This window comes from Puntigrus tetrazona, chromosome 10 (genome assembly GCF_018831695.1).
Source record: "Puntigrus tetrazona isolate hp1 chromosome 10, ASM1883169v1, whole genome shotgun sequence".
In the NCBI taxonomy this organism is placed as follows: domain Eukaryota; kingdom Metazoa; phylum Chordata; class Actinopteri; order Cypriniformes; family Cyprinidae; genus Puntigrus; species Puntigrus tetrazona.
The window spans coordinates 9,016,100-9,042,059 of NC_056708.1; the positions used below are offsets into that span (position 1 = coordinate 9,016,100).

Sequence of the window (25,960 nt, forward strand, 5' to 3'; positions counted from 1 at the left end):
CTCTACCCGATTTCTCTTCGTGTTTGTTTCTCTCTCGCTCTCAGCATCTCTAAGGCTTAGCCACTGATCTGAGCTTCTGAAAGCAAAAGGGAGAGTGATTCCAGTTACAAAACAGAGCAAGTCTGCAATTTTTTTTTTACATTTTGCTTGAATATGGGGTTTGACTAGCAAGCAGAGATACATAAAACTGTCCTGGATTAATTGAGGATCCTATTAATAAACTCGGAGCAAAAAAAAAAAAATCACCCTCCTTCAGGTTCTCGTAAAGACAGGGCTAACAGCATGCAGCATGTTCACTTCATCCTTTTTTATTCATTTGTGATCAATTTCTTTTGCATTACTGGACCACATTTTTTCTATATTCTCCCAGTACTTGATATGTTGTTAATTAAAAGGCCTGATATTTGAAGTAAAGGGAAAAGGATATATACCAGTGTAATTTCCTGAGCTGCAAGAGCTTTGAGAAAGAGCTCAAATATCTCTCCTTGTAATATAAAAGTATGTTCCTGTCTTGCATTATTCAAATGATGTGCCGACCTGGCAATCAGTCGTGCTTGATGAACCTTTGGAATATATTATGACCATTGTAAGAAATAAGAGCTTGTCAATCGGATGACAGGATTGATTTCAAAACATAACCCTAAAAGTCCAAAAAACAGAAATGGCTTTGTAACTGAACTCTCACAATTAGTTTAGTTTTTTTTTTTTTTTGGTACTATGTTATTTTTAATAAACAAATAATAATAATAATAATAATAATAATAATAATAATAAGAAGAAGAAGAAGAAGAAGAAGAAGAAGAAGAATTTGAGTAGAAAGAGATTTTTCCAAAACCTCAACTAATGCGGATGTGACTAATAAGGCCTTTTTTCCCAATAGTTGTCATGATGTGTATTTTTTTAAATCATTGTTATGCTAATCTGCTTTGGTTTCATATAATACCAGTTCGCTGTGCCAGGGGAATAGTCCTGATTTTGTGGCTTAATACCCACAAACACAAATCACACATGCAGATAACACAGCCAAACGCCACCCCCTCCATTCCCTCACAATGCGGCCTGGGGTCTGAAAACCCAGAGCGCTGCCCACACGAAGAAGACAACTTTCATTTACAGGGTGGCTTCACGTCAAGCGTGATCCCTGGGGCAACCGCTGTGATGAGACGGAAACAAACAAACAAGTGTTCCATCTTTCTCCTGCTGCTACCTTTCTTCTGCTGTAGAAGCACGGGCAACCCAACGCTTCATTAGAAAAAGAAAAGAGAAGAAAGAACACCGAGTTTCATTTGTTTCAAACAGCCAGTGAGCCGGGCCTGTCTCTCAGATCCATGCAGAACGAGGGAGACAATGCAAGAGAATTGAACCCAGCATTATCAGCTCTGTACAAAAGCCTGCAGTCATCCCCTTCTTTCTCTCTCGCTCTCATCTTTCCCCTCTAATTCCATTTTGAAAATGCAAACCACTGTAAAACTTCTTGCTCGACTTGCAGTAATGTTATTTTGCGTGCACTTATTATCCAAAGCTGCTTCTTTTCTGTTAGCGGTACAAATTTAGGCACAAGAGACTAAGGATGGCTCAATACCATGTGAGCTTCGTTACGATACCAGAATGTAATACCTCAGTATCGATACTAAATCAATATCAAACAACAACAAAAAAAACGAAGTGGATGATCATCATACAGTATACAGTATTTATTAATATCGGTTAATGTTAGGTATGTGTTTAATGCATAAAGTAACGTAAATCATTTATAAATAATGACTTGACCTACATTAATAAGTGCTGTACACTGTTAATGATATATAACAAATGTTTCTTTAAAGTGTTATTCTAACAGTCAAAATCATATTAAAAATCACATTATTATTTCTCTCTGCCTCACCCTCAGATGTTTTCAGAATTCAGTCTCAGATGGGCAAAGAAAAAGCTTTAAATATAAATCTCTCTCTCTCACTGTCTCTCATTTGTCTTCATGTTAACGGCCGGTAATGTGGCAGAAACGTTCCATTCATATTATTGATACTTACATTAATATAGCAAAACTGTTGTTGCATTTAAATTAAATTAATATTTGATTGTTTGAAATGAAATTGAAATATTATTTGACCAAAACGTCAATGGTTCTAGAGTTGTGTTTACTGCACACATGTTTGTTGATCAGATGTTAATGACATTCAAATTAAGTCTGAATTTATAAATGAAACACTAACCCTGTCAATCTCTTAATTTTCTGAAAAGATCAGGATGAGCAAGCAATAAATGCTTAACAAGATTTGATGTGCCTCCTGTGGTCAGTTTGTTCACTTTTATCATCTGTTTTGTATGCAAAGTAATGCCATATTTTACTTCTACTGTTCTCTTTATTATTTGTTTTGGCCGTGTTGATAGAGTTTCATCTGTTTGATCCATCGCGTTGTTCTGTTGTCACTTTTACTGGGAATTTGCGAAGCACTTTGGAAACTTTGGAACTGCAGTGTATAAAATACTAAATTGAGCAAAATTATGATATGTTACCATTTGAAGGTGAAAGATACTGGTATTTATCTAGTATCGGTATACGGCACATACCTACAAAAACTACTTTAAGCCCTGAAGTGCTACACAGAAAGAAACATTCAATGGCGAACTAAATCTCGCTCATTCATTCAAGAGCTGGCCACTTTCAAGCAGTGAAGGCCTTCATTAGTCAACAGTCACATTTAACAACCACATCTGAACCACTGGCTAAAAAACATCATTTATCTTCCTTATACATGTCCTCTGAGACAAATATATAAGAACCATCAGGGATGAGCAGCTCTGGTCTTGAAAGAGGTTAGCTCCATGTCAAATCAAACATGTCTCCAAAAAGCCCCAACACATTTCTACGGCTATCTGTGTAAGACTGGACACATGTGGACACCTTAATAAACAGGTGTACAACTGAGGTACACTAAATTGCTACCTGCTAGGCTAAGAATACCAATGCACTTACAGAAGAGTTTGCATCTGCAGTACAATGACCTTATTGTATGAATTTGCTCACCCGTTCAGTGGACTTTATTAGCAGAGTAATGTAAGGAATAGTGAATGAGGATATAGGGGACAATTCCAGAAAGAGAAGACCTTGGCTGTGTCTGAAAGCCAAACAACATTGCCTCCATAGGCAGCATACGGAGGTAGGAAGACAACAAGATATGTTCAAATTCAATGAGCAGGTCACATCCTGTCCATCATAACTTCTTCTTATCAATTTTGGTAGGCAGTATAGATGTATCCTTCACTGCCTGTGATATCCCTCTATCCTGTGTGTTCAATTCCTTGACAGTTGAGCTATAAATAAAAAATGGTGTCTGAAAGTTGCTGTTGCCAGTCAGTTTGTCTGTAAATACAAGTTTTTTAGCAACTTTTTCTATTTTTGATGGCATTTCTAGCAAGAAATTCCTACCGTATCATGATCAGGTTTTCTGCACCCCTATTCGATTTGAGTCAGATATATAAACGATACAAAGTTTCTTTTTTCGATTGGTTTTAATGGCAGTTTTAACGTCTTCTTTTCCTTTTAATGGCTGAATGAATGAATGAATCTACTGGAAGTTGCATGCCATCACCTACTGCACATCACCAGCATGACAGCTGACGTAAAAAAGAGATCAGGCTAATATAAGCTGATACCGATCAGTAAAAAAAGAGATTGATTGCCCCCCATCCCGATCCTTGAGATCATCACCTATTAGCAATTACTTATTTGCTTAATTGCAAGAAGCTCTATTTTGCTGTAGATGATTAAATTGTTACACCTGTCCGAAATCAGTTTTACAAGGTACTTGCAAAGTCATTGCCTGACAAGACAGTGATGCAGCTGCCTAACATTGTGTTCACATCGGATGAGAGTGGCACAATGTGATGAAACAAAAGACAACAGAACCCATTATAATCAATGATGCTGTCTACACTGGATGCGGCACAGCGTGACGTCACAAGTTAAATCCCTGACAATCCCAAACAGATACTTTGTTCTATTTTTGATGTACTGACACAAAGTTCAAGTGATTTGCAATCTGTCACAACTAGTATAGACAGGTTTTAAGCATTTAGACACAGCCCTCAATTAGCTGGTTCAGGTGTGTTTAATTAAGATTGGAACTGAACTTTGCAGAATAGTGGCTCTTCAGAAGCAGGCTTCCTGTGTAAACCTAAAACTTTTGGGTCACAAAACCCAGACTTTTAATCCATAAGCCAGACCCACTGAACTAAATGTCAACTCAACATTTGCAAACGCAAACGTACATTTCCAGACATCATTCATGCATAAATCCCAATGTTTCGTGTTAAATCCTTCATTATGTGAAGGATTAACACAAAGACAAGGCCCTGTGCTTCATTCTCGGGCTGAGACCCGACTGGCAGGCCTCTCGCATTTCTGAAAGCAATGAGAGCTGAAACTCTTGATTGCTGACTTGTCTGGCATTTGAGTTCAAAGCATCTGCAGGAGATGGCAGGCTGAGCGTGAGCTGGCACAGAGGAGCCGGGCTGGGGCACGGGGCCGTAATGAAGTACACTGCCATCTCAGATCAGCCGGATCCAAACCTCACAGGATCCATCAGCTTGTCTTATCTTTACTCATTAGAAAGAGGAGGCATTAAGAACGGTGGATGTATTAAAAACTACTGTGCCCTCTAAAAACAGGCAATTATAGAAATCCCGCAGAGGGACGGAGCCTCGGTCAAATGGACCCTCACAAGACCTGAATTACATTTAAGGGTATTATCCTCTTAAAAACATCCTGTTTTTATCAGGTTTCCTATGCTGAATGACCATACCTTGGTCACATTATTTGCCAGCAGATGGAAAAGACAAAAAAAGATACTCAATTCTTGAACTGGGGTAGCAGAGCAGCATAACAGATGGCGAAAGGTCATTGTCGACCCCTGGATTAGCTAAGCTTAGCATGCGCAGACAGTCAGACAGTGATAGTAGAGTGTGGTCTGGTTTGGGTGCAAGCGTCTGGCCACATGGCACTATTTTTAGTAGCACATGAAAAACCGTTAAGCGGGATTGTCTATCTTGCACTGGATTTATGGTCATGGTCAGGTTAACACCTAGAGTTGTGTTTTCTTACTTAGCATATAATCGCAACTGGGTGTGAAACCAAGACCGCTGATGCTGTTAAACCTAAACAACTGCAATATACATTTTTTTGTAAACAGGTCCTGAACCACAAGCATAGTGATGCGCCTGCCGAGATCTGTTAGATGAAGCTATAAAGTTGTTCTATTTACCCTACCAAGTGTAAGGGAAAGAGGGTCTTTAAAATCAATGACCTGATAATAATAACGCTAAGACTGATTTTGTTCACCGATGCTTGAACGACAAAGCTAACACTCTGTAAGAACAGAAAAAAAAAGAGTTAGACACCATCCACACAAATAGCAAGTCTGCTAGGCAATTACAAATAAGGGAACTGAGAACCTAGTCTTACTCAGGACTGGTTCCATAAAAAAACACACAGACATTTGCTATATTTAAATAATAATACCCCTCACCCAACAAGCAAACTGTACATGCTGGAAGAACAGCCGCCAACATGGAACTAAACACAGATACGGGCCTCTGAGATATCAAGACACACCAGCAAGATAAGAATGTTTTACAATCCAAAGGAATTTGGAGAGTCTCAACCTCATTTAATATACATTTAAACAGTCAGCTAAACCCTTTTAATCCTATAAATTCTGTATATAACCACTTAAGAAATGTTTAAATATTTTCCCATCTATTTTTATGAGTGTGTATTAATCCAAACTTTGAATTAATGTTTAAGAATTGCTTACTGTAGTTAATCAAGATCCCATGCATAGTTTGGTTTTTCTATGAGCTGCCATTTTAATTCCCCAAAAGTTAATTTACATTAGATATTTTGCTAACTTGATGACATCTCAGAATAACAAGAATCTTGAAAGTCTTTCTGTTATCACGCAATCAAATTTAATATGCAAAAAAGCCTGCTGGAAGGCAAAAGAACATTAAAAAGTAGCCTCTAAAGTCCCTCTAAAAGTACAAGCTGTTTTGGCTGGATGTCAAAAACTGATTCTGTTGAATTCCCTAATTCAGTAACTTGATTCTAATACTTTTTTTATCATAATTAGTTAATACATATTTCCCTTTCAGGCCAATTTGCTACATACTACATCCACTTTCTATGTACAGCATATACAGCAAATCAGTTTAGTCCAACCATTCCCCAACGGATGATTCAAATAAATCAAAACTATTTTTAAAAAAGATTTATTTTTCTCTTTGGTTTTCTCTTCGCTGATAATAACTCTCAATAAATGTATAATTATTAAGAAGAAAATAAAGCATAACTGCCAGATTTAAAATGGTTTAATCAGAAATCTTAAAAAGGCAGTTTAAAATAGTCTGTATAGTTTCAACCATCCTACCGAAATCTTCCCAACGACTTTAAAAAGTGCATTTATGAGTAACAACATGTAAAGCCCTGTAATTATATTACACTGCAGCAAACATACAGAATATTGGTAACATGGGACACTGGGTTATTCACTATCACTCTACATTTTGTTCTGTAATCTAGCGAGCTCATTTGTGAGTGACTTAATTAGCTCAACTATGAAAAAACAGATTAGCTAGAAGGTCTCAAATTTGAATCATGACAAACCTTAAACACTTATCCTTTCCATGTGGATTTGAGGATATGGACTAGTTCTGTCCTTTTACATTCCATGCAGTTCAACAAATACCCCCTCTGTAACCTCAAATGAAAATTTGACGAGTGACACAATGACAGTAATAAGCGAGCATTTGTGTGACTAAACTTAAGATGCATTCAAAGAGGCAAGTCTTCTCATTGGGGGTGAAGGATTTGGTGAGGATGTCATTATATCTGGAATAGATGTGTGTTTTCAGTAAAACTAGCAGGCTAATCTTCTGAAACAGAACAGACATAAGAGGCTCTATGAGATTGTGGAGATTCATGTGAAATTCATGAACTATCAGAAAAGTTAATTATGCTTATTCATCTATTTTAAAACTGTGCAATATGAATTCATAGAGAAATGAAGGAACTGCAGCAGAAAGTCATGACCAAAAGCCAAATTGCTTCTGAAAAGCCTCTGAAAGAGCACGGAGATACAGTAGGTAAGTTTAGAGAGTGCAAAGAACAAGGACGCTCAACTTCCTATTTATCTGCGAGTCATATCAGTAACACCGTGGAAGGTGAAACATGGTAACCTCCCTCCTACACATGCCGAGAAACAAAAGCTGTATGTTTAATGTACTGTACGGAGGATCGCTGACCTTATCTGAGCAGGTGGACAAGGCCAGCTGATACTGTAGGAAAACAGCCCAATGCTGTATGAAGAGTTGCAGCATGTTTCCCTATGCTGAAAGAGATTTGACTATTTGTTTTCAAAAACTTTAAACCTGAAAAAAGAAAATATAAGAACACAGTCGCACCAAAATGACAAAATTGAGTGATTTTTGCTATCAAAATTACTGATTGTGTGGAGGTTACAAATGCAACACTAGGTCAACGATAAAAATTAAATTAGGGTTATTACGTTTTTCAGAAAAGTTTAGTATTCAGGTACAAAATGCTACAAACATTCTGAAATAGTTGAATGATCATGAACATCGCCACAAGTTGTAATAACAAAAATGAGAAACAGAATTTAAACATGAGGGATGCAGTGTCTGTTTTAATGGTGTACTTGCATATTAGTTACATTTTTGACTTTTAATTATGACAGACTAGTTTAATTAACCACACCTTTATATATCAAATGAACACAAAACATAAAGTAGTGATGTAGTATAAATATTCTATATAGACAAGAAACAATGAAATATTTATTGGAGTTTAATTATATATATAAGATTTTAAATTCATAAAACGGGCACTTGACAAGACACCAAAGCCATATCTGTAGGCACCAAAATATCATAGAAACATGGCTGTACTTTTGACACCCGAGCAACAATCAAAACACCTTGGAATGTGCTGATACCATACACAATAGTGGCAGCACCATTCAAGCTTTCTTCAGAAATGTAAAAATCTAGCTTTTATGTTTACTAACAAGCTCTACATTCTTTCTAACAAATGACTGAATTTGTCGTTCATTCCTTGTGTCGCGTTTCCTATAATACTGCTCATAACGTTCCTGCAATTCCAAGCATAGCAGCTGCAGTAAAATGGCTGAACTAACAACCTGTTTTTTGTACAGGTTAATTAGACGAAATGATTCTACGGAAGGAGTCTCACGTAAAGTAATGCAACTGCAGAACGCTCAACTTATGGTCAATTAAATGCAATGCTGACATTCTGGGAAACAGACGTGTGTTTATAGCAACATCCTCACTGCAAAATCAAACAAATGTAGTCATATGTAAATGTGGGAGAGCGCCGAGATCCAGTTGGCTGCTGAAGGGCTGATGGTCTGTTAGTGACTGCGAAAATGAGGAGGAGCGTGTGTGTGTGTGCGTGTGTGTGTGTGTGTGCGCGCGTGCTTGAGTGTGCGTGCACACTTTGGCAGGTGCATATTGTCCTGAGCTTCTGATTAATTGATTGTTTACTGTATTTGCAGGTGTTAAATTCGCTCTCACAAGAGGCAGATGGCATTGCACAACCCCAACAGCAGATGACAAGAGACGAAAGGGAGGTGGGGTGAGGGGCGCCGAGAGAAATAGAGAGGAAAAGTAAAGGTAGGCCTAAAGTACACTGCAAAGCTGAACAGGTGTCATAAAAAGGATTATTTTTAAGCAATATATGCCAAGAAAATTCATACTTAGAGGCTGTTAAGATCTCACCGAGGTAAAATATCTGACCATTTAAAGGCTCAAGTGACATGATTCGGCTACGAATTTGGTTGAAACATTGTGTCGATTACTGATCTCTACAAGCCTGCTCTGAAAAATCATGTCCTCTCCCTCTAAGCCGATGTTTGTTGCCAAGCATCTTCAGTCCTCAAAGCCAGACAGCGCAGTTGTGAAAACCAGCTAATGCGGCAGTCAAAGCCACATTTATCGGAGAGAGTGACAGGCGACAGTGGGCGGAAACGGATCTTTGTAGGTAATCTTTCTCATAGGAGAGCCCACAGGGGGTTATTTTCAAGCATTTGATTTACTGACCCTCATTCCCCCCAATGCCTCTAGCTCACCGTTTTCAGATGTTCAATTTTACTGAACTAACTCTTTCATCTACCTTTGTCAATAAAAGTGATTGATTACCCAATCGCAGTGCATGCCTGGAGCAGGTGTCGTCTCTTGTGAAAGATCACGTTGTACACTGGCAAAATCTGAGATTATTTGGAAGAGAGGGTGGCTAATTTTCCATAAAATCTTAATGAAAACAGCAGAGGGCACAATGACAGCAAAGAGGAGTGAACTATGATTCAAGGACGTCTGGCTGTTCTTTTACCAGGGCTTTGCTTTCTTTTTGTATTACATTCGTAATGTAGCAGACTTCACATTCTTTATTTGTTTCTTTTTTGTATATGAAAGGACAGTTCAAAGTTCATATGAATGGACTGGAAATTTATTCATTATTTACTCATTAGCTAAATGAATGACGATAGCTCTTCTGTGGAACACAAAAAAAGTTCTGAACGACTTTGGTCCCCAATGACTATCACATAGAAATAATACCAGCTAAATCCATAGTAAAAATGGAATAAAAACTTTAATCAAAATTAAATTAAATTAAAAATTAACTAAATAGCACAAAATGTACAAAACACGCTTAATAAATAGATAAATATTACTTTAATTTTCAATTATACATTATATAGAATTTTTAATTATACAACTGCATTTTACAAAATATTTCAGTAAAATGAAACAATACAATATTAAACTATTTAAAGAATTTCATAGTATGTCTCTAAGGTAACTTACAGTTAATTAGCAGGGTTTTCTGTAAAATAAATAAATATTTTACTTTTGTGTACCACAGTAAAGGGGAAAAAAAAATAAACAGATCTGAAGATTTTCAAATTTCAAATTTCACTGTTGGATGTACTCTCCTTTTTAGTATGCTAACTTTTCATAAACAAAAAAATGGCATCTAAACATTTTTAGCAGTACAAAATGTTTAGCATCATATTAGCTTGACTTGTTTGACAATACCTCAAGCCATCTCTTAATCTTGAGCTAATTCCATGAAGAATTTCCTCCTGTGCGTCTCTTTGCATAAGCTTCAATGAGATTACCAGACATACTGTGAGCTTAAGCAAATCATTTAAATTAGTCAACACAAAGGCTAATAGGATACAAGAACCTTAAGAAAAGCCATTATAGAGCCTGTCAGTCATTTACCGATGAAATCAATCTCAAAGGTCAGCTAAGTAGTATAGACAACATGTGAACAAGAAAATGACAACTGTTAAATCACCCACATAACTGCTTCATGACAGTTTTCAGAAGATATCTCCTCCGAGACTGCTGCCATGACTCAGCAAAGAGTTTGTGTTTTGAAAGCCATTCAAAAATCACTGCAAAAGGGCATCTCCTTTCCAGCGACTTTTGGGAGAAGTGAAAGCTTTATGCCAGGCACTAGCTGTACCACAGAACGGTTGACAGTTCCACCCACTTTTTGTTTTAACTTTTTCAAACACCTGGAAGAACAAAAGAGGGCCTTTGATCATGGGAAATCCCTCACGATTACAGCAGGGCTTTAGCGGCTCAGCTCCGTTCTGAGTCTGGGGGAAACGCTCCAAGGCCTAGATACTTGTATGCAGAAAGAACATAAGATAGAGAGAAAGAGAGAGATGAGACAGCGGGATGGAGGAGGAGAAAGACAGACACATGAAACAGAAAAATGGAGAGCGAGAGAGAGAGCGAGAGCGAGAGAGAGAGAGAGAGAGAGAGAGAGAGAGAGAGAGAGAGGGAGGGAGCAAATATCTTGGGTGCTCTGTTTAGGAGGCTTCCAGCAACCCAACAAGAGGACAAATACAAAGAGGAGGAGGATATTCACCTCTAATCCTGTTCTCCATCCTGGCTCAATCAGCCAGCCAAACAAACACCCACATATGCAACACACTGAGAAAGAGGGACACGCTCAGCCTCTTTACGCTGTAAAGAAATGGGAGAAAGAGACTTGAAGTGCAATAATACCACACGCACATGACAGGACGGGCCATAGGAGGCTCCATGCTGCAGTCCAAAGAGAAAGGCATGTGCAATCTGTGTTTCTCCCTTGCTAAATTAATGCCAAACAAATGCTTATTCTAGTCAGCAGAAATGGCAGCTTATGCCCAACTCCATTTCTCACCTGTCTGAGCACATTTGCCTGTGCTGCCGCTCACCTGCACAGATGCTTTTCACGCTCCGCGACTGACAAAGACAACAGACCGGGAATGAAAAAAAGGCCATTAACCTCCCCTTTCAACACAAATACGGCAGCACATACCCATACACGCCAGCCCTCTCCTGAAGGAGCGCTTTCCCACGCTACTTCCAAAAAAAGGGCTGGCTCCGGGAAAGCCAATGCCCAGCTTGGAGTCACTCTTTTGGGATAAGCTGACTGAGAGGCAGGGGGCCAGAGACTTGCCTCAATGCACAGTAGCCCACACAATCAGATATGAAAGAAACATTTTGTGTCATGAAAAATGTTTTTGGAGAGATAGTTTGCTGAAAATGTATTCATTCCCGGGTCATCTGAGGTACAGATGTGTTCGTTTCTCCGCCATATTTGGTGAAATGTAGCATTATAGCATTTTCTCACCGATAGTGGTAATCAATTTGACTCCAGTGCATTTTGATGGAAACAATTCGATCTTTATGATGTCATTATCTCGCCTGAATCAAGAAAGAAATATGCACAGATGAAGGACCATTTACACTTCTAGAAAATACATTATGTATGTGAATTTGATGCGTGAGGACAACAGGGGATGGACTACAGTGGATTCGAGTTGAAATTACATGATAGATTTATTACAAACGCGCAGATTTTCAAGATGTGTGACTGGAGTTTTGTGGATTATTTTAATATTTTTATAAGCTTTTTTAACTCTCATACTGGCCACAGCCATTCATCGCGGAGCCGCTGGTGAGCATGCAATGCTACAATTTTTCCAAATATGTTCAGATAAAGAAACAAACTCATCTCGGATGACCTGAGGGTAAATTTTCAGCTAGTGAATAAACAATTTCTTTAAAATCTTAATTTTTTCGCTTTCTTGCTAGCCGGCTGAGTTGACTTTTTCGCATTTGGGTACGTTTTGCATGAAAACAATCGGGCAGGGTTTCAGTGCGCAGGCCTGTCGAACCACCATACAGGAAGAAAGGCTCTGTGTACAAAAGTAGTCTTGAGGAAACATACCCGCAAAACAGAAACGAGCATAAAGGCATGCATCCTCTATGAAGCAGGACCACGTAGTCCTCCCACTCAGTTCTGGTGTCTCTGAGGAGAGAGCCAAGCTTTGCTATTACTCACAGCAGACGTCCACACAACAGCACTTCACAGGGATATAGTACTCCACACACAGGGAGGAGCTGCACTGTCTGCCACACGCTTTGCATAACTGCCATGCTCCCCCAAACCCCAGCTGTTGGCAGCATGCAGCGATCCCTTCGGACGGATGTGCCCGCACTTGTGCTTCAAACATTCAACCTCGGCGAGGAAGCTGCCATTGATTTAAGAGTAATCAATGACCGACACATAAAAGCTGGGATTGCATGCTCCCTGCTGATATAGGCACTGGAAAATGCAGTTAAGAATTTAGGTAGTCGACATATCAAATACTATATATGTTTTATTTTTTTAAAGTATAACATTTTATGTAAGGAAACGTGCATTTTAGTTCACTTGAAGCCGAAAGCAGCCAATACCACTGCGGTGGGATTTTAACAAAAGTAGAAAAAGGATACGGCATAATGGGGTAAAATATATAACTACAGAAGAATGGAGTAAGGAGGCTACAGTTTTAGATTAATTATAACTAGGAATTTCACACATTTGACTTGACCGTGATTTTTAACGTCATTCGTGGACAGTGGATAAGACCTCCCATGTCTGCATCTACAAATGGTGTGTCTTTTAGGATTTGCGTTTATAAGAGAGAGAAATAATCAAATCTAGAACTTATCATTATTTAAGGTTTGACCGTTCATTTCCAATGGTTTTTCCAAGTATGGGATACAATTAGCATGGGAATCGTGTTTAGCATGTCACCCCACAGGACACATCACATCAAGCATCCATTTATCTAAATCAGCACTTCACATACTCTATTAAATTTAACCAAATTCAGCCTGTCAGACTGGTCTGTGGGTAAATCAGATTACGTAACATCACGCACGATTCAGATGTTGGGAGATAATCAGTCAATGTACCATTGAAATCACAATGATCGGATCTATGGATCCCCGATTACAGAACAGGCAGGGCTATACCTGAACCCTCTGCACTTCCATCATTCAAATATCAGCGAGGTTACCACACTTTGTTAAGCCTATTAACGCGCTCACACATGGTAAGCAGGTGCAGCCAGGCTGAGAGGTGTGTTAAAGAACCAAAGGAGGCACTCGCAGCCAGTAGGGCTGTTGACTGGGTGCTGAGAGACACAAGCTCTGTGATTTACGGGCAGAGAGAGAGAAGGCTGGGGGAAATCAATACATAGCTTCAGTCTCACGCTCGCTGCCGACTCATTAGAAGTGAAGCCTTGAGGAATGTGCTTAATTATTTCTGATTATTAATGGCCCACCTCTCAGACTGATTATCAACACACAGCATAGGGTGTTTTGTCAAAAGATGGAGCAGAGGAGTGAAGCCACACGCGCACGCGCGGAAAGGCGAATGCAAATACCGCCTTTCCCTTCTGTCTCTCTTGCATTCATCCTGCGCATTCATAAACTGCCAGATCTGCAAACCAGACTGTTTGAGATGTAAACACCTCTGGTTGGAGGAGTCGTGTTTCACCGATATACAGACCAAGCCAGTTTGCCTTGGAGTATTTGAAGCAGCCTACACAGACAGCACATTTTCTTCAATTGCCTTTTTACTGAATGCGCTTAGGAGAAGTCTTCATTCTTTTAATGCGCCGCTGTAACCGGCTATCCAGAATTGTATATATATATATATATATATATATATATATATATATATATATATATATTTTTTTTTTTTTTTATATTTTATGGAGTGGCCCCTGTGTGGCTCTCTAACATTGCCATTGCCAAATTCTTCACGCTCTATTACCACAAACATGACAAATGCGAACACGAACACATTAAAAGAACATTGCAAACCAAAATCAAGCACATTTTTCTATAGGTCAGCTAAATGCTTATTAATATTAATGAGCAAAGTGTTAGCCATCTAATGACGTCAAAACCATATCGACACTTTGCACTTTGCTTAGAGACGATTTTGACCTGAACACACACACACGTTCGTGACCTTAAGCAACTTTAAGATCATATCTGAGGTCGGCCTCATAAAATGCATAGGTTAAATAATCTCCATAGATGAAACGGGGCGGTGGCTGTTGCTCACGAGATGCTGGCGGGACGGCGTAACCTTACTCTCAAGGGACACAAAACAACATTTGAGCGTCCACACGCTGAGCCCACCATGAAGGCACTTAAACTGACCGCTAAACCCGCACTTGAAGCAAACATTACCCCCGCGGCACGCGAAAAAGCAATAAGGCACGTTCAGTTGACGTATTCATCAAGTATTCCCGTCACACTAACGGTCGCCCCGCGCGAACAGTGCGCGCGACCTTGCCCCGCTGATCCTGTTTACAGTGTCTCGCGTGAACGATGAGCGCCGGCCGAAACTACAAGACTTTACGTGAACAACGCGAGAAATGCTGACACGTTTCTTTACGAACTTTTGATATAGCGTAACGTTCAATTCACCGTCAAAAACGCGGGCGAATGGGGCATTAGACCGACAACTGCGAACTGACAGGTGTACTTGCTTCGCGAGTCTTTCTCTGAGAGGGAAAAAAAAAAAGCTGATGCTACTACGACCCCAAGATGCGGATTGCCGCAAATACCGTGCATCCGGAAGACTGGAACGACTGTGAAACTGTCCAAAACCCCCACATCCAAACCTGATCAAGGGTGCTAAAAAAAGCACTTAAACAATTAGCTTCACCCTCCGTCCGAAATCTGCGGCTTTTCCAATCAGAACAAAAGCCACATGATTAGGCTGTAGAATGCCACGCTACATGGGTAAAATAGAAATATGCATGCCACATCCCTGCCAGAATGCAACTGTAGGCTGCATACATCAAACTATACAAAATACATAACATAAAAATAGCACCACGATTTAACACTACTGCACGATAGTAAAAGCCACCTCGCGTTTCCCCCCAAAAATGTGCCTAAATACGCATGCAGGCTAAACATGTGGTTTTATATACATTAAAAGCGACGCGTTTATTAGGCTATATAAAGTTTCCGATCGGATGAAGCACATACTGTATCAATTAAATCGCATTCCCTTATGGTGGTGAGTTTATCTATAACACATTTTGACTGGTAATCCATAAAAGCGGGGCACTAGCTCAGCAGTGTGTGCAGGCTTATCCGTGATAAGATTCTGTATCAGCGCTGGGCAAACGTGCACAATTTCTTCAGAGCAATGATGACTAACGGGAAACTGTCCCCTACTCACTCGAGGCCCTTTGGAGATATTCTAGAAATGGAAATCATCACCATTCGAGAGCATAATGCCTTTCCTGCGTGGTGCGTAATGATGATGAATTGTCAAATTGCGAAGCACCGCATAGGCTGCCTTTAAAGTTTGAAGCGCTCTTACCTTTAAGGACGATCCCGCAGATGCTGTACAGGGTAAACAGCATATGCTGCTTCACCATCATATTGCCTTCCTTCTATAACAGCTGCCCGCTTGCCGTCAACACACTTTCTTCGCTCTTTCGCTTCTCCGCGCGCCGATGATGGGGCTTATCCAGGTGCAGGCTGCTGCAATCAATACTACAGGCTCCTTCGATAACTTCTCCTCGGTTGAAGTCCCACTGCGCTTTCCGCACGCCGTTCACTTGACGCTCGGACTGAGCTCGAGAAGTGCGAAGCGCTCCAACACAGTAGAAAAGTACAGCTCGCGCATCTATCGCCTCCTGGGAGCGCGAGCAGGCAGAGTCCCGCCTCCGCGGATTGACAGATGCGGACGGGGAGCCAATAGCGCGCGCCTGGAATTATTCTCCGCTCGAACTGCTTCTCGACTCCACAGTCCGTATGATTAAAGGATCGAGGAAATATAACGCGAGTACGTGCAAATGGCACCGATTGCCCCCGTCTCGCTGTAATGCGTTGCGTAATGAAACGAGCCTGATGTGGGTGGCTGATGATGATTTAGGCACGTTTTCGCGTGGACTGCGTTACACAGACGTGCAGCAGTTCTGAACGGACAGCTGCCGTGGGATCTAGCAGCGCACCTCTCACCGGGATCAAATAGACCTGACTGCGCTCGCAGGTTTACTACTGATACAAACCACTAGGCGGATAATATTGCATCGTCGCCATTCTGTATAGGATCAGTCTAGCAGAGGAGTGCCTACCGTTTTCAATGGAAAAACAAAATATCTATCTATCTATCTATCTATCTATCTATCTATCTATCTATCTATCTATCTATCTATCTATCTATCTATCTATCTATCTATCTATCTATCTATCTATCTATCTCCTGTCATTGTGTTTTTTTACAGCAACTAATACAAACAACAAACTCAGCTATTTACGTTTACACCACATTGTAAACGTGGTATCATATAAAAATGGCAACTTGTGCCAACTTGGAAAAAATCGTCTTGGAAGTTGTGCCCCATTACGGAAAGAAAAGAAATAAAATAAATAAAAACAGGTGATTTTATGAATACATGCAAATGTAATTTGACTATATAGCTATATAAACGCTGCTAGAGAAAGTATTTGCACACTTATTTCGTTTAAAATGTTGCCACGTTATGAGGGATGAGTTGCTATTATAATCTTTACAGCAGAGGAAAACAATTGAATACTATTTACGAAACACCGAATTATAATATCAAACCATTTTGGGGGGAAAAAAGGCAGAATTCGAGACATTTAAAACATTTAACAACTTATCCCAACTTGGTTCGAAAAGTTGGTTCCCAACAGTTCAAAAGTTCAGTTGCAATCATAGTATCACGTTGATCGCTATCTGAATCTATGAATACATGCAAATAATTCAAATTTGAACTAGGTTTTTGAAGAGAAAGGAAACACTGGTAAAGCTAACATTTGTGTAATTGAACTTTTGGCTGAAAACATTTATAAATATTTACGCCGTGTTTAAGTATCCTTAATGTCTATACTGTATATAATTTGCAGGTCTTGTTGAGACATGCTCCTCAGAGTGAAAATTAAATGTCAGATCTTAATATTATGTAATGTATTTTATATCACACAGTGGCAGCAGTTTTATCTCATCCATTGAGCTGAGGAGATCTTAAAAGAGGCAACTGATGATTTACCCAACCATTCATATAAAAGAGAGACTATTAAAACGAAGTGGGATTTCTTTTTCCTTTTTTCTTTCTTTTTTTTAAGTTTCCAATGTTTTTAGTGCGATAACTCAGAAAAGTCACCTCTGGAATAAAAAAAAAAAGCTTCTGAAAATCTAATTTATTTCATTTTAAAATACGATTCCTCATCATGCAGGAAAAGATAAATGTTATTTCTTAAAAATATCGCACTTTGATCAGAGTCCACAATTCACCATTAAGCGTCTTATCAAGTCTCTTCTCGTTTCTACTTAGCTGACACACGTTCTCAAGGTCAATCTGTACGGCTCACAATGTTGATTCTGCTCTTTTACCATTTACTCAAATTAGCTTACGAAAGTGCATTAAAACAAAATCCCAAAACACTACACACTTAAGTAGGTTAAGTCACATGCTAATAATTACATATTTAACATTTTTAAGATGTGTGTTTCATTGGTAATACCTTCAACGAGCCACTTAAGCTAATTCGTCAAGTCTAATAACATCTCTTTATTTTCAAAATAGTTATATTTAAGTAAAAAACTACAGCCCAATCTAACCACACTCAAGCTCTCCCTCGCTTTCTTTTTCGCATTGCTCTTTATCAGGCATCCGGCCTGATAGATAAAGATAGCAAGACCTTACTAGAAAGCTTTCTAAGAAGATCTCCTCCCAACATGGTTTCCTCCTTCCAAAACAGTAAACACAGATGTCACAGTGAGTAAGAGCGGTGACTCTCATAACTGTCAGCGGCACTGTTGCAATGGCAAATCCCCGAGGAGTACTGCACAATACGATCAAGAGCCATGGTCTGTCACGAACTAGCTAACATTAAGTCCAAAACACAATACAGAATGAAAGAAAAGGCAGTCAGAGAACCCAAAAAAAAAAAAACACAAAACACACAGAGAATTTTGATAGAATCAAAAATGTTAATGGAAAATAGAAACATTTGGAAAACAGTAGAGTGGTTGGTTCATTGAAATACATTGGATTTGTGTAAGGAGATGTGGCAAAATGAAAGAGAATTGGTAATCAATCAATCATAAATAAAAACTTGATAATTTAATAAACACTTCTTGCCTTTGCCTTTACGACAACATAGAACTACCAATTTTTTCTCATAGTTTGAGTTCCTCTCGTTTATATGCAAATCATAATGATTTTTGCAAGAAAACCACCGTAGGTCATTTGAAAACAGATTTGTTCGTTCGTTAAATAACCTGAACGCCAATGAAGGCATTTGCATGAAAACCTAAAACATGGTAAGGGGCAAAAAAAAAAAATAGGTGTGTCGATCATGTTTTGCTTGAGCATTTTTAAATAGTGTTCCCTGGTAATAGAGCGATATTTAACGCCAGTATAAGCTATTAAACTATGCAAGATCTTTTTAGCAACACTTACTGTAATAAAAATGCAGACCCAACATGCTGTTGACGATTTATGGTAAAATAACATTGTGATTTTTGGATAGTCGATACAAGTAGGTGTATTTAATTTAGCATCTACTTGCAGCTCTGAGGTAACTACCTTTGCAAAACAGAAAGAGAGGGAGAGACAGAGAGAGAGAGAGAGAGAGAGAGAGAGAGAAGTAGGGTATTTGAGTACGAATGCACTCATAAATCTGACTCTGAGTCCTAAAACTGCCTTAATAGCCCACTCATTTTAGATATCCTCAAAGTAGGGATGTGAGCAGGCAAGGGACTTATAAAATATCTTATAAAACTTAAACTAAGGTAAGAATCATATATGCATTCTAGGATTCAGAGAAAATTTGGATTTAATTGTATATAAATACTGACCCAGCAGTTTTATATGTTTCTGAGATGAATGAATGAATATAGTTTGTAAAAAAAAACCTATCCACTAAAATCATTGTTCCGCTAGAAGCAAACAAGTAACAGTAGGAGTCTTTCAGCAGATACCACATTAGTAATCAGAATTAGTGTAACCTATATAGGAAGTAAACTCATTTTAATCGCATAACAAATGGATCATATCTTACCTGTATTCTCCGGTCTTCATGCTGCTTATGTTTAATAGGGATGCAATCAGGATTAAGCAGACTTCTGTTTGTTATTTGGAGTCTGGAGACGAAAGGATACACTTTAAATATCCATCGGTTTGACAAACGTTGTAGTCTGTTCTTGTCTTTGTGGCAGTGCAGTGATCATGAGGTACTTTAAACTGTGAAAAGGCACAGGTGAAGTTTAGTTTAGTTTAGTTTAGAATAATTTTATGAAGACTCTCCTGATAATACACAAGACAGCAGAAAACAAACAATGCGACTAAGATATGAAATATGTATATGTACAGTAAAAAATAGATGAATGTATTAGAACCTAGTTTTTATTCATTGATGTGATGATGTTGCATTGTTTTAAAGCTTTAATGTGTCAAGAAACATCAAGAGATTCTTTACCCAGACTTGAACTTCTACATTAATAATGGATGGCATGCAATCATAAGATTTCCACACAATAAAATAAAGCAAAATCAAATTAACAACAACATAGCAAAAAGAGGTACCTCAGAAAGGTACAGGTGCACTAAATAGACAATGAATAATATACCCAACTCACCAATTTAAAAAAAGGGGGAACAAAAGTATGAACCAAAACAAGAGGAAACACAAAAGGCTTTCATAATATTAGTCTGGGACCACATAAGACATATCAAAATAAAAGTAACTTTCAGTATTTTAGTGCAAGTCAACTTTATCGTTACACTCATCAGACACACACGCTACTCATCAGCAATCAGCACTCTTAGATTCAAATCACTGTCCTTCAAATAGCTTTATAAAAACAAATGATGAAGAAATCACGCCCATTTAATCCTTTTCTCTGCCATTCCTGCAGTGTTTTTAAGCCATGCCAAATGCCTCGAAGCAATTCTTCAATGCAATTTGGCAGAAAGGTGCTGGACATCGATGCTGGAGCTCAGTTTGAAATGATTGGTCTTACTAAAAAAAAAAATAACTTGCTGATGAACAAGGGGAGGAAATGAAAGATGCTTAAATGGTGTTTGGCAGGATGAGTGAAGGGTATAATGGGGGGAACGGGCTGATCTGGGCAGCTCTCAGATGCATAAGTGGCCACTCAGTGGCACAAGCACATGGTGAGAAACACATCTCCATCCACCAGCTGAACTCAGCCCAGTGTTGCTCCTACCATGACTACTTAGTTTGTGATGAACAGTTACGTAATGAAATAATCTAATAATTTCACTCTTTTTTTTGCCATTTTAACACACTCTAAAGTTAAAACAACCTAAATATAGTCAGTGGATATTATTTCTCAATGTGAGATTTTTAATGCCAGCTCCATACTGTGAGCCAAAAATGATCAAAGAATCCTGATTATGTAATTGCAACTGCTTTTATATGAATAAATGACATACTCATCTGCCATTTGAAAGGTAATTTTCTTGCCAATAACGTCAGCACACTGTGCAAAAAGAATAAAAAATGAACTAAACGGGTTTCACAAACATTCTGAGTCCCGCCCCTATACACCCATTGGTTGAGCCAATACCTTGTCAGTTGCTGTCAGCTTTGTATTAAACTTTTCAAGAAATCAGCCTAAAAATACCTTACTTATAGTCATGCATTACATTTGGACAGATATTTCAGCATTTTGAACTCACTGCTGTTCTACATGACTGAAAATGCCTCCCTTTCTAATAGATTCGCCTCCTCCTCAAACAAAAAGATGCTTTCCAAAATGAAAGTGATCAATCTGTTCCTTTATTCTATCATTTAGATTCCAGAATTGATGCAGGAACAGTACGCCTCAGTGATAATATGACCCATTTGTGGTGAGGGAAGCCGGCCGTCCTCCATATTTAACGAGCCAGCAGTGTTTCCCAGCGCAAAAAAGTGCCGTGCCAAGCAGATGGAACAAAGCTATGACTGAACCCTCCCAAAGTTATCGCCTACCAAATGGCAAAGCTAATGAATTCTCCTGACACCGCCAGGCTGTTCCATACCATCCTCAATATGCGAATCACAGCAATGTGGCATGAATTAACCAAACTGCTAAACAGATTTCTCATTTAAGCTACAGACTGACTAAAAATGTACACTGCCGGTTGTTAAACGCAGTGTATAATATCCCGTAAATGGCTAAATATGATCGCTTTCTGCTTGCTATCAGCTGCAGATTCACATGGCACATAGCACAATGAGAGAAATAAAGTCTGATGGGGTCTATAGCACGTTGCAATGAGCTCTCTCTGCGTGCTCTTCTGGGACGTGTGGATATAAAAGCGTGACGGTCCACAGCTGGGGCTCAGGCGAAAGACCACAGCAATGGGCACTCTCCGTTCATTTCCTGAACATATACCGAGGATGTTACACTCGGTTTAACATTCTTGGCAAGTTTCATCTAGTTTTGCCACCATTGCCTTTTCTCACTTCTATTTTATCTGCCACTGAAATGCCAGACTGTCCACCATATCGTCCCCTAAATGAGCTTTCTGTACCCCATGACACGGCAGTTCTAGTCTGTTGCTTCTGTCTACCTGAACGCAGCAGAAGTTGGACAATGGGCAAAATTGGTGTTCTTTCCGTGGCTCTGCTTCATCTACCCTCAGAGATGTGTTGGACCTTAAACAACCCTGTAATCCTGGGGAACTGAAATCAGATGTGAATGCTCCTCTGGACCGAATATATTCTCCCTCCCAGTGTCCTGCTGGGCTATACAGACAAGTTATATCTTTAAACAAATTTGAAAGGGTTTGCTATCTATCCTAGGTCATTTTCAACACTTTGAGATTCTAACCCTGCTTATGCCTGGGTTTTTAAGCGATCGCATGGATTACACCATGTAAACATGTTATGTTATATTTTAAACTCGTCCACCTTTGACCAGAGGTCGTCAAAAATACACTTGAAGTACATTTTTTATTGTAAATGATCATGAGGTTGAATGCATTCGAACAGCCACAAAAGATTGCTTACTTTCTACCTACTGAACTAGTTCTTAAATGTTATGGGACATGTTTTTAAAGTGTGCAAGTCTGACAGGATTTCAATTTTGCTATAGCTGAAATCGCATGTTTGACCATAGACCCTCCATCAAATAACATCAAGAAAGTGGTAATGGCACTAAAGCACCAGATGTGAACGGGAATGTGTCTCTTTCTTCTACTTTCCAAACTAAAGTATTTCTTCTGTGGAACACAAACTGTTGTTGTTAATACAATGAAGTCCAAAACAACTTTGGACCCCATTGACTTTTATTGAATAGACAAAAAACAAACACATTTTATATATTGTATTTTGTGGAAAATTTGTCACTGGAGCAATACTCTCAAAGGGAAATCTTTGTAACATATAAGGTTATATAACAACTCTTTGCAACACTAATATGCACCTCTTAGCAGTGGATAAGTTACCTTTAAGTGCACTTCGCATGAAGAGTTTTTTGCACATTTTTTGACAATACAGAAGATATTCAGGATTGGATCTATCATAGAATTCAAATCCAAACTCGCTAGTTAGCCAAAAGCAGGTGGTTTGCAATGGAATTATTAAGGTTGTGTCAATTTCAAAATAAAAAAGAAATGTAACTGACCTTCTCTGGAAACGTTATCAAAAGCGTTGGTGTGCATTTACACATATACCAATATTCTCATTAAAAAAAGTCTAGTTCAGCATAATGCGTCAATGCTTCTCTCAGTCATTGTACTTCAAGACGTGATGTATGGAAATGAGATGCCACTCAGACTTGATGGAGTCTCCAGGAGCTAGTTAAAGCTGAGGCATGCATGAACGCTGTGTGAAGTACACACATCTGAAGCTCTCAAGAAGACCTTGATGAATCCAAAGTACTTTTCAATACTGTTAGTTAATATTTCAAGGCACGACTTCCCGATACCTGTTTATGAGGCTCACAATGCCTGTATTTTTAATGCTTGTAACCCACTTCATCTCTGCAGGTCTTCTTCTGCTTTAGACATGCCCAGTATATTTAATTCTTCAAAATTTTACAGATGAAATAAAGAGTAAAATGGTGCATTCAATTGAAATAGGCACAAGATCTTGTCAAAATAACTTCCATCTTTTAAAGCAATGGATATATATTCCTTTATGCCTATATGTTTATTTCTTTTTTTTTAATCGAGCAGTTAAGGTATGGTGATTGCGATGAACTAGTCTAGACTGCTGATTGTCCTTGAAGCCTTCAATGTTAAATGGCTTAATATGCAGGCTATAAGCAAACAATGATTTCCCCTGAACACTGTTTCTCTGTGACTTTACGAAAACTTTGCAATGCTTGTTTTCATAGCCCAACAGTGGCTCAGGCAATGGCATGAGCTTGGGGGTGTTGCTATCTGTTTGTTCGACCAATGGCAGATGAGGGAGTGTTTATGAAAACAAAAGCCTCAACATTAAACAGTATAATGCAAAGACCCTCTTTTCTCTTCATTACTTGCTAATTTGACTCCTATTCAGTACCCATTCTTTTACTTTTTCTCTGACACTTTTTTTCTCTTCTCTTCCATCTATTTTTAATTCATCATTTATTCTTTCTGCCCTCTGTTCTTTCTTTTATTCTCTCCCCTGATCTTTTTTATTTTGAACGCTGCATGGCAATCAATTCTCAAGTCACAGGAGGGCTGTTCATTCCCCTTTCCTCGGTGAGGAGATCCATCGGTCTGTCAGTTAAAAGAGTGGCATAAATGTTCTGTCCAGTTCCTAATCCCTTTGCTAACTCAGCCTAAATAAATAAATGCATGTCCCACCAAGATACCTTTACATTTAATACCTGAGTATAAGTGAATTAAAGGACAGATGGAAGGTCCATTCTTTTAAATGAACCTGTTCGTAATGACTTAAATCTTGAGTTATTAGGAGATTAAGTTGGCTTGACTACTGAACAGAGAATTGAGGATTCATTAAGGATCTGATTCAAAAGATTGGTTAATTCATTCATTCAATCATTGCATGACTTTACATATGAATTTAAAAGCTGCTTGTGACGGGCTTTGGTTCATCATGTGACTTTCTGATCACCACCTTGTGGTGGATATCAGTGTATTTCAAAGGTACAAAACAGATTTCAGTATTTTAATAGATTGGTATTAACATCATGAAATTACGGTATTTAACTGTAAATTTAAGTTTAAACCGTAAACCGCAAAACCTAAAACGTTATTACTATATTTTTTTACTGTACAATTTCCCCAACCACAGCTGCCATTTTTTCTCCATAAATTTTACAGAACTTTTGTTTACAGTGTGGGATGGATGTAAATAAAAAGAATCCCCGAACCACTAAAAAAAGCCTATAAAAAAAGAGGGTGGGGGGGAATATGTAATAGGCAGAAAGGATCAAAAACTTTACAACATTCGGTTATTGGAAGTAGGGAAACAATTATATAGTTGCAATTTTTTTTATTATTGAATTATAATTATGTTAGGATATATCCAGTCTCACTACAACAAAATAAAATAAAATAAAAAAGTCAAGCAAAATTGTCATCACAACAGCAGAAGTACTGGAAATATCTGAATATTGTTTTGAACAATGAGGGAGATTGGAGAACCATAAAAGAAATAAAGAGACAATAATCATGCAAATAATGCTGTCTGTTCTCATATACTCTAATGTCTTTGGTTTAGAAGTCAGGAAATATTGGCCAAAAATGAAAGAGAAAATTCCAACATCTGTGCCAAATCCACGCAGCGCTGCACAGATGACTTTTACCTGAAAACGTAATAAACAGGAACACAGCATGTGTAAGCCTCATTAATCTGATAACAGCAGAGACTAAACATGGCCATCCAAATTAATCCCATGTTACCTCACATCATAACCCATCTGCTAGAGTCAGAATCATAACGCTGTCTCCTCTTGGCTGGTCCTGTGCACATAATCGCCATTAGTGGAAGCCGAGGATCTAAATGTTTAATAGTACATTAGAGTCCCCATCGACCCTGCGGATGTGCTGAGAAAGACACTTTCCCTTCAGGCGGGCTTCAGGGGTGAAAGCACAGGCTGTCTGGAGCGAACCTGTGGAGAATTTGTATTAAAATGTCGATACCGAGGTGACCGATGCTCTGTCTTTTTTAACTCTTTTGCTCTCCAAAGTGCCTTGAAACCTTCTTAGGTCCAGCCGAGGTGGAAAAACTAGAAAAGTCTTCTCTTGTAATGCAATATTAAGGCAGCTCTGAACCCTCTGTGAACCGACACATATAAAGCTATTTTTTATGGATGCTGAACATTGGATTAAATTCTATGCTTACTCGAGGGTAATGCTGTCTATAGAGCTTTGATGTAAGAATTAATTAAATATTCTGGAATTTAGTCATTACAGAATGCAACCATGCGCTTCTCTATGTAAACATACATTTTAGCATTTAAGAGGAGAAGAGCCACAATATTTTATTCATTAACCAAGAAGAAAGTTAATAACATTTATACGAAATAATAGTCATGAATATTTAACACCCATTCTTT

At 38.6% G+C, this 25,960-nt stretch overlaps 1 protein-coding gene across 3 annotated transcripts in view; it reads right to left on the reverse strand.

The window, feature by feature from the left end:
- Positions 1–16,390, reverse strand: part of cadm2a (cell adhesion molecule 2a) — a 1,030,129-nt gene extending 1,013,739 nt beyond the window's left edge. For 2 of the 3 annotated variants that reach the window (XM_043250641.1, XM_043250639.1), the window contains exon 1: positions 15,782–16,390. In XM_043250641.1, coding sequence (XP_043106576.1) covers positions 15,782–15,842 — 61 coding nt within the window. In that variant the 5' untranslated portion in view covers positions 15,843–16,390. The remainder of the gene's footprint in view (positions 1–15,781) is intronic. The other variant, XM_043250642.1, reaches the window with a different exon arrangement.
- Positions 16,391–25,960: the final 9,570 nt, after the last annotated feature.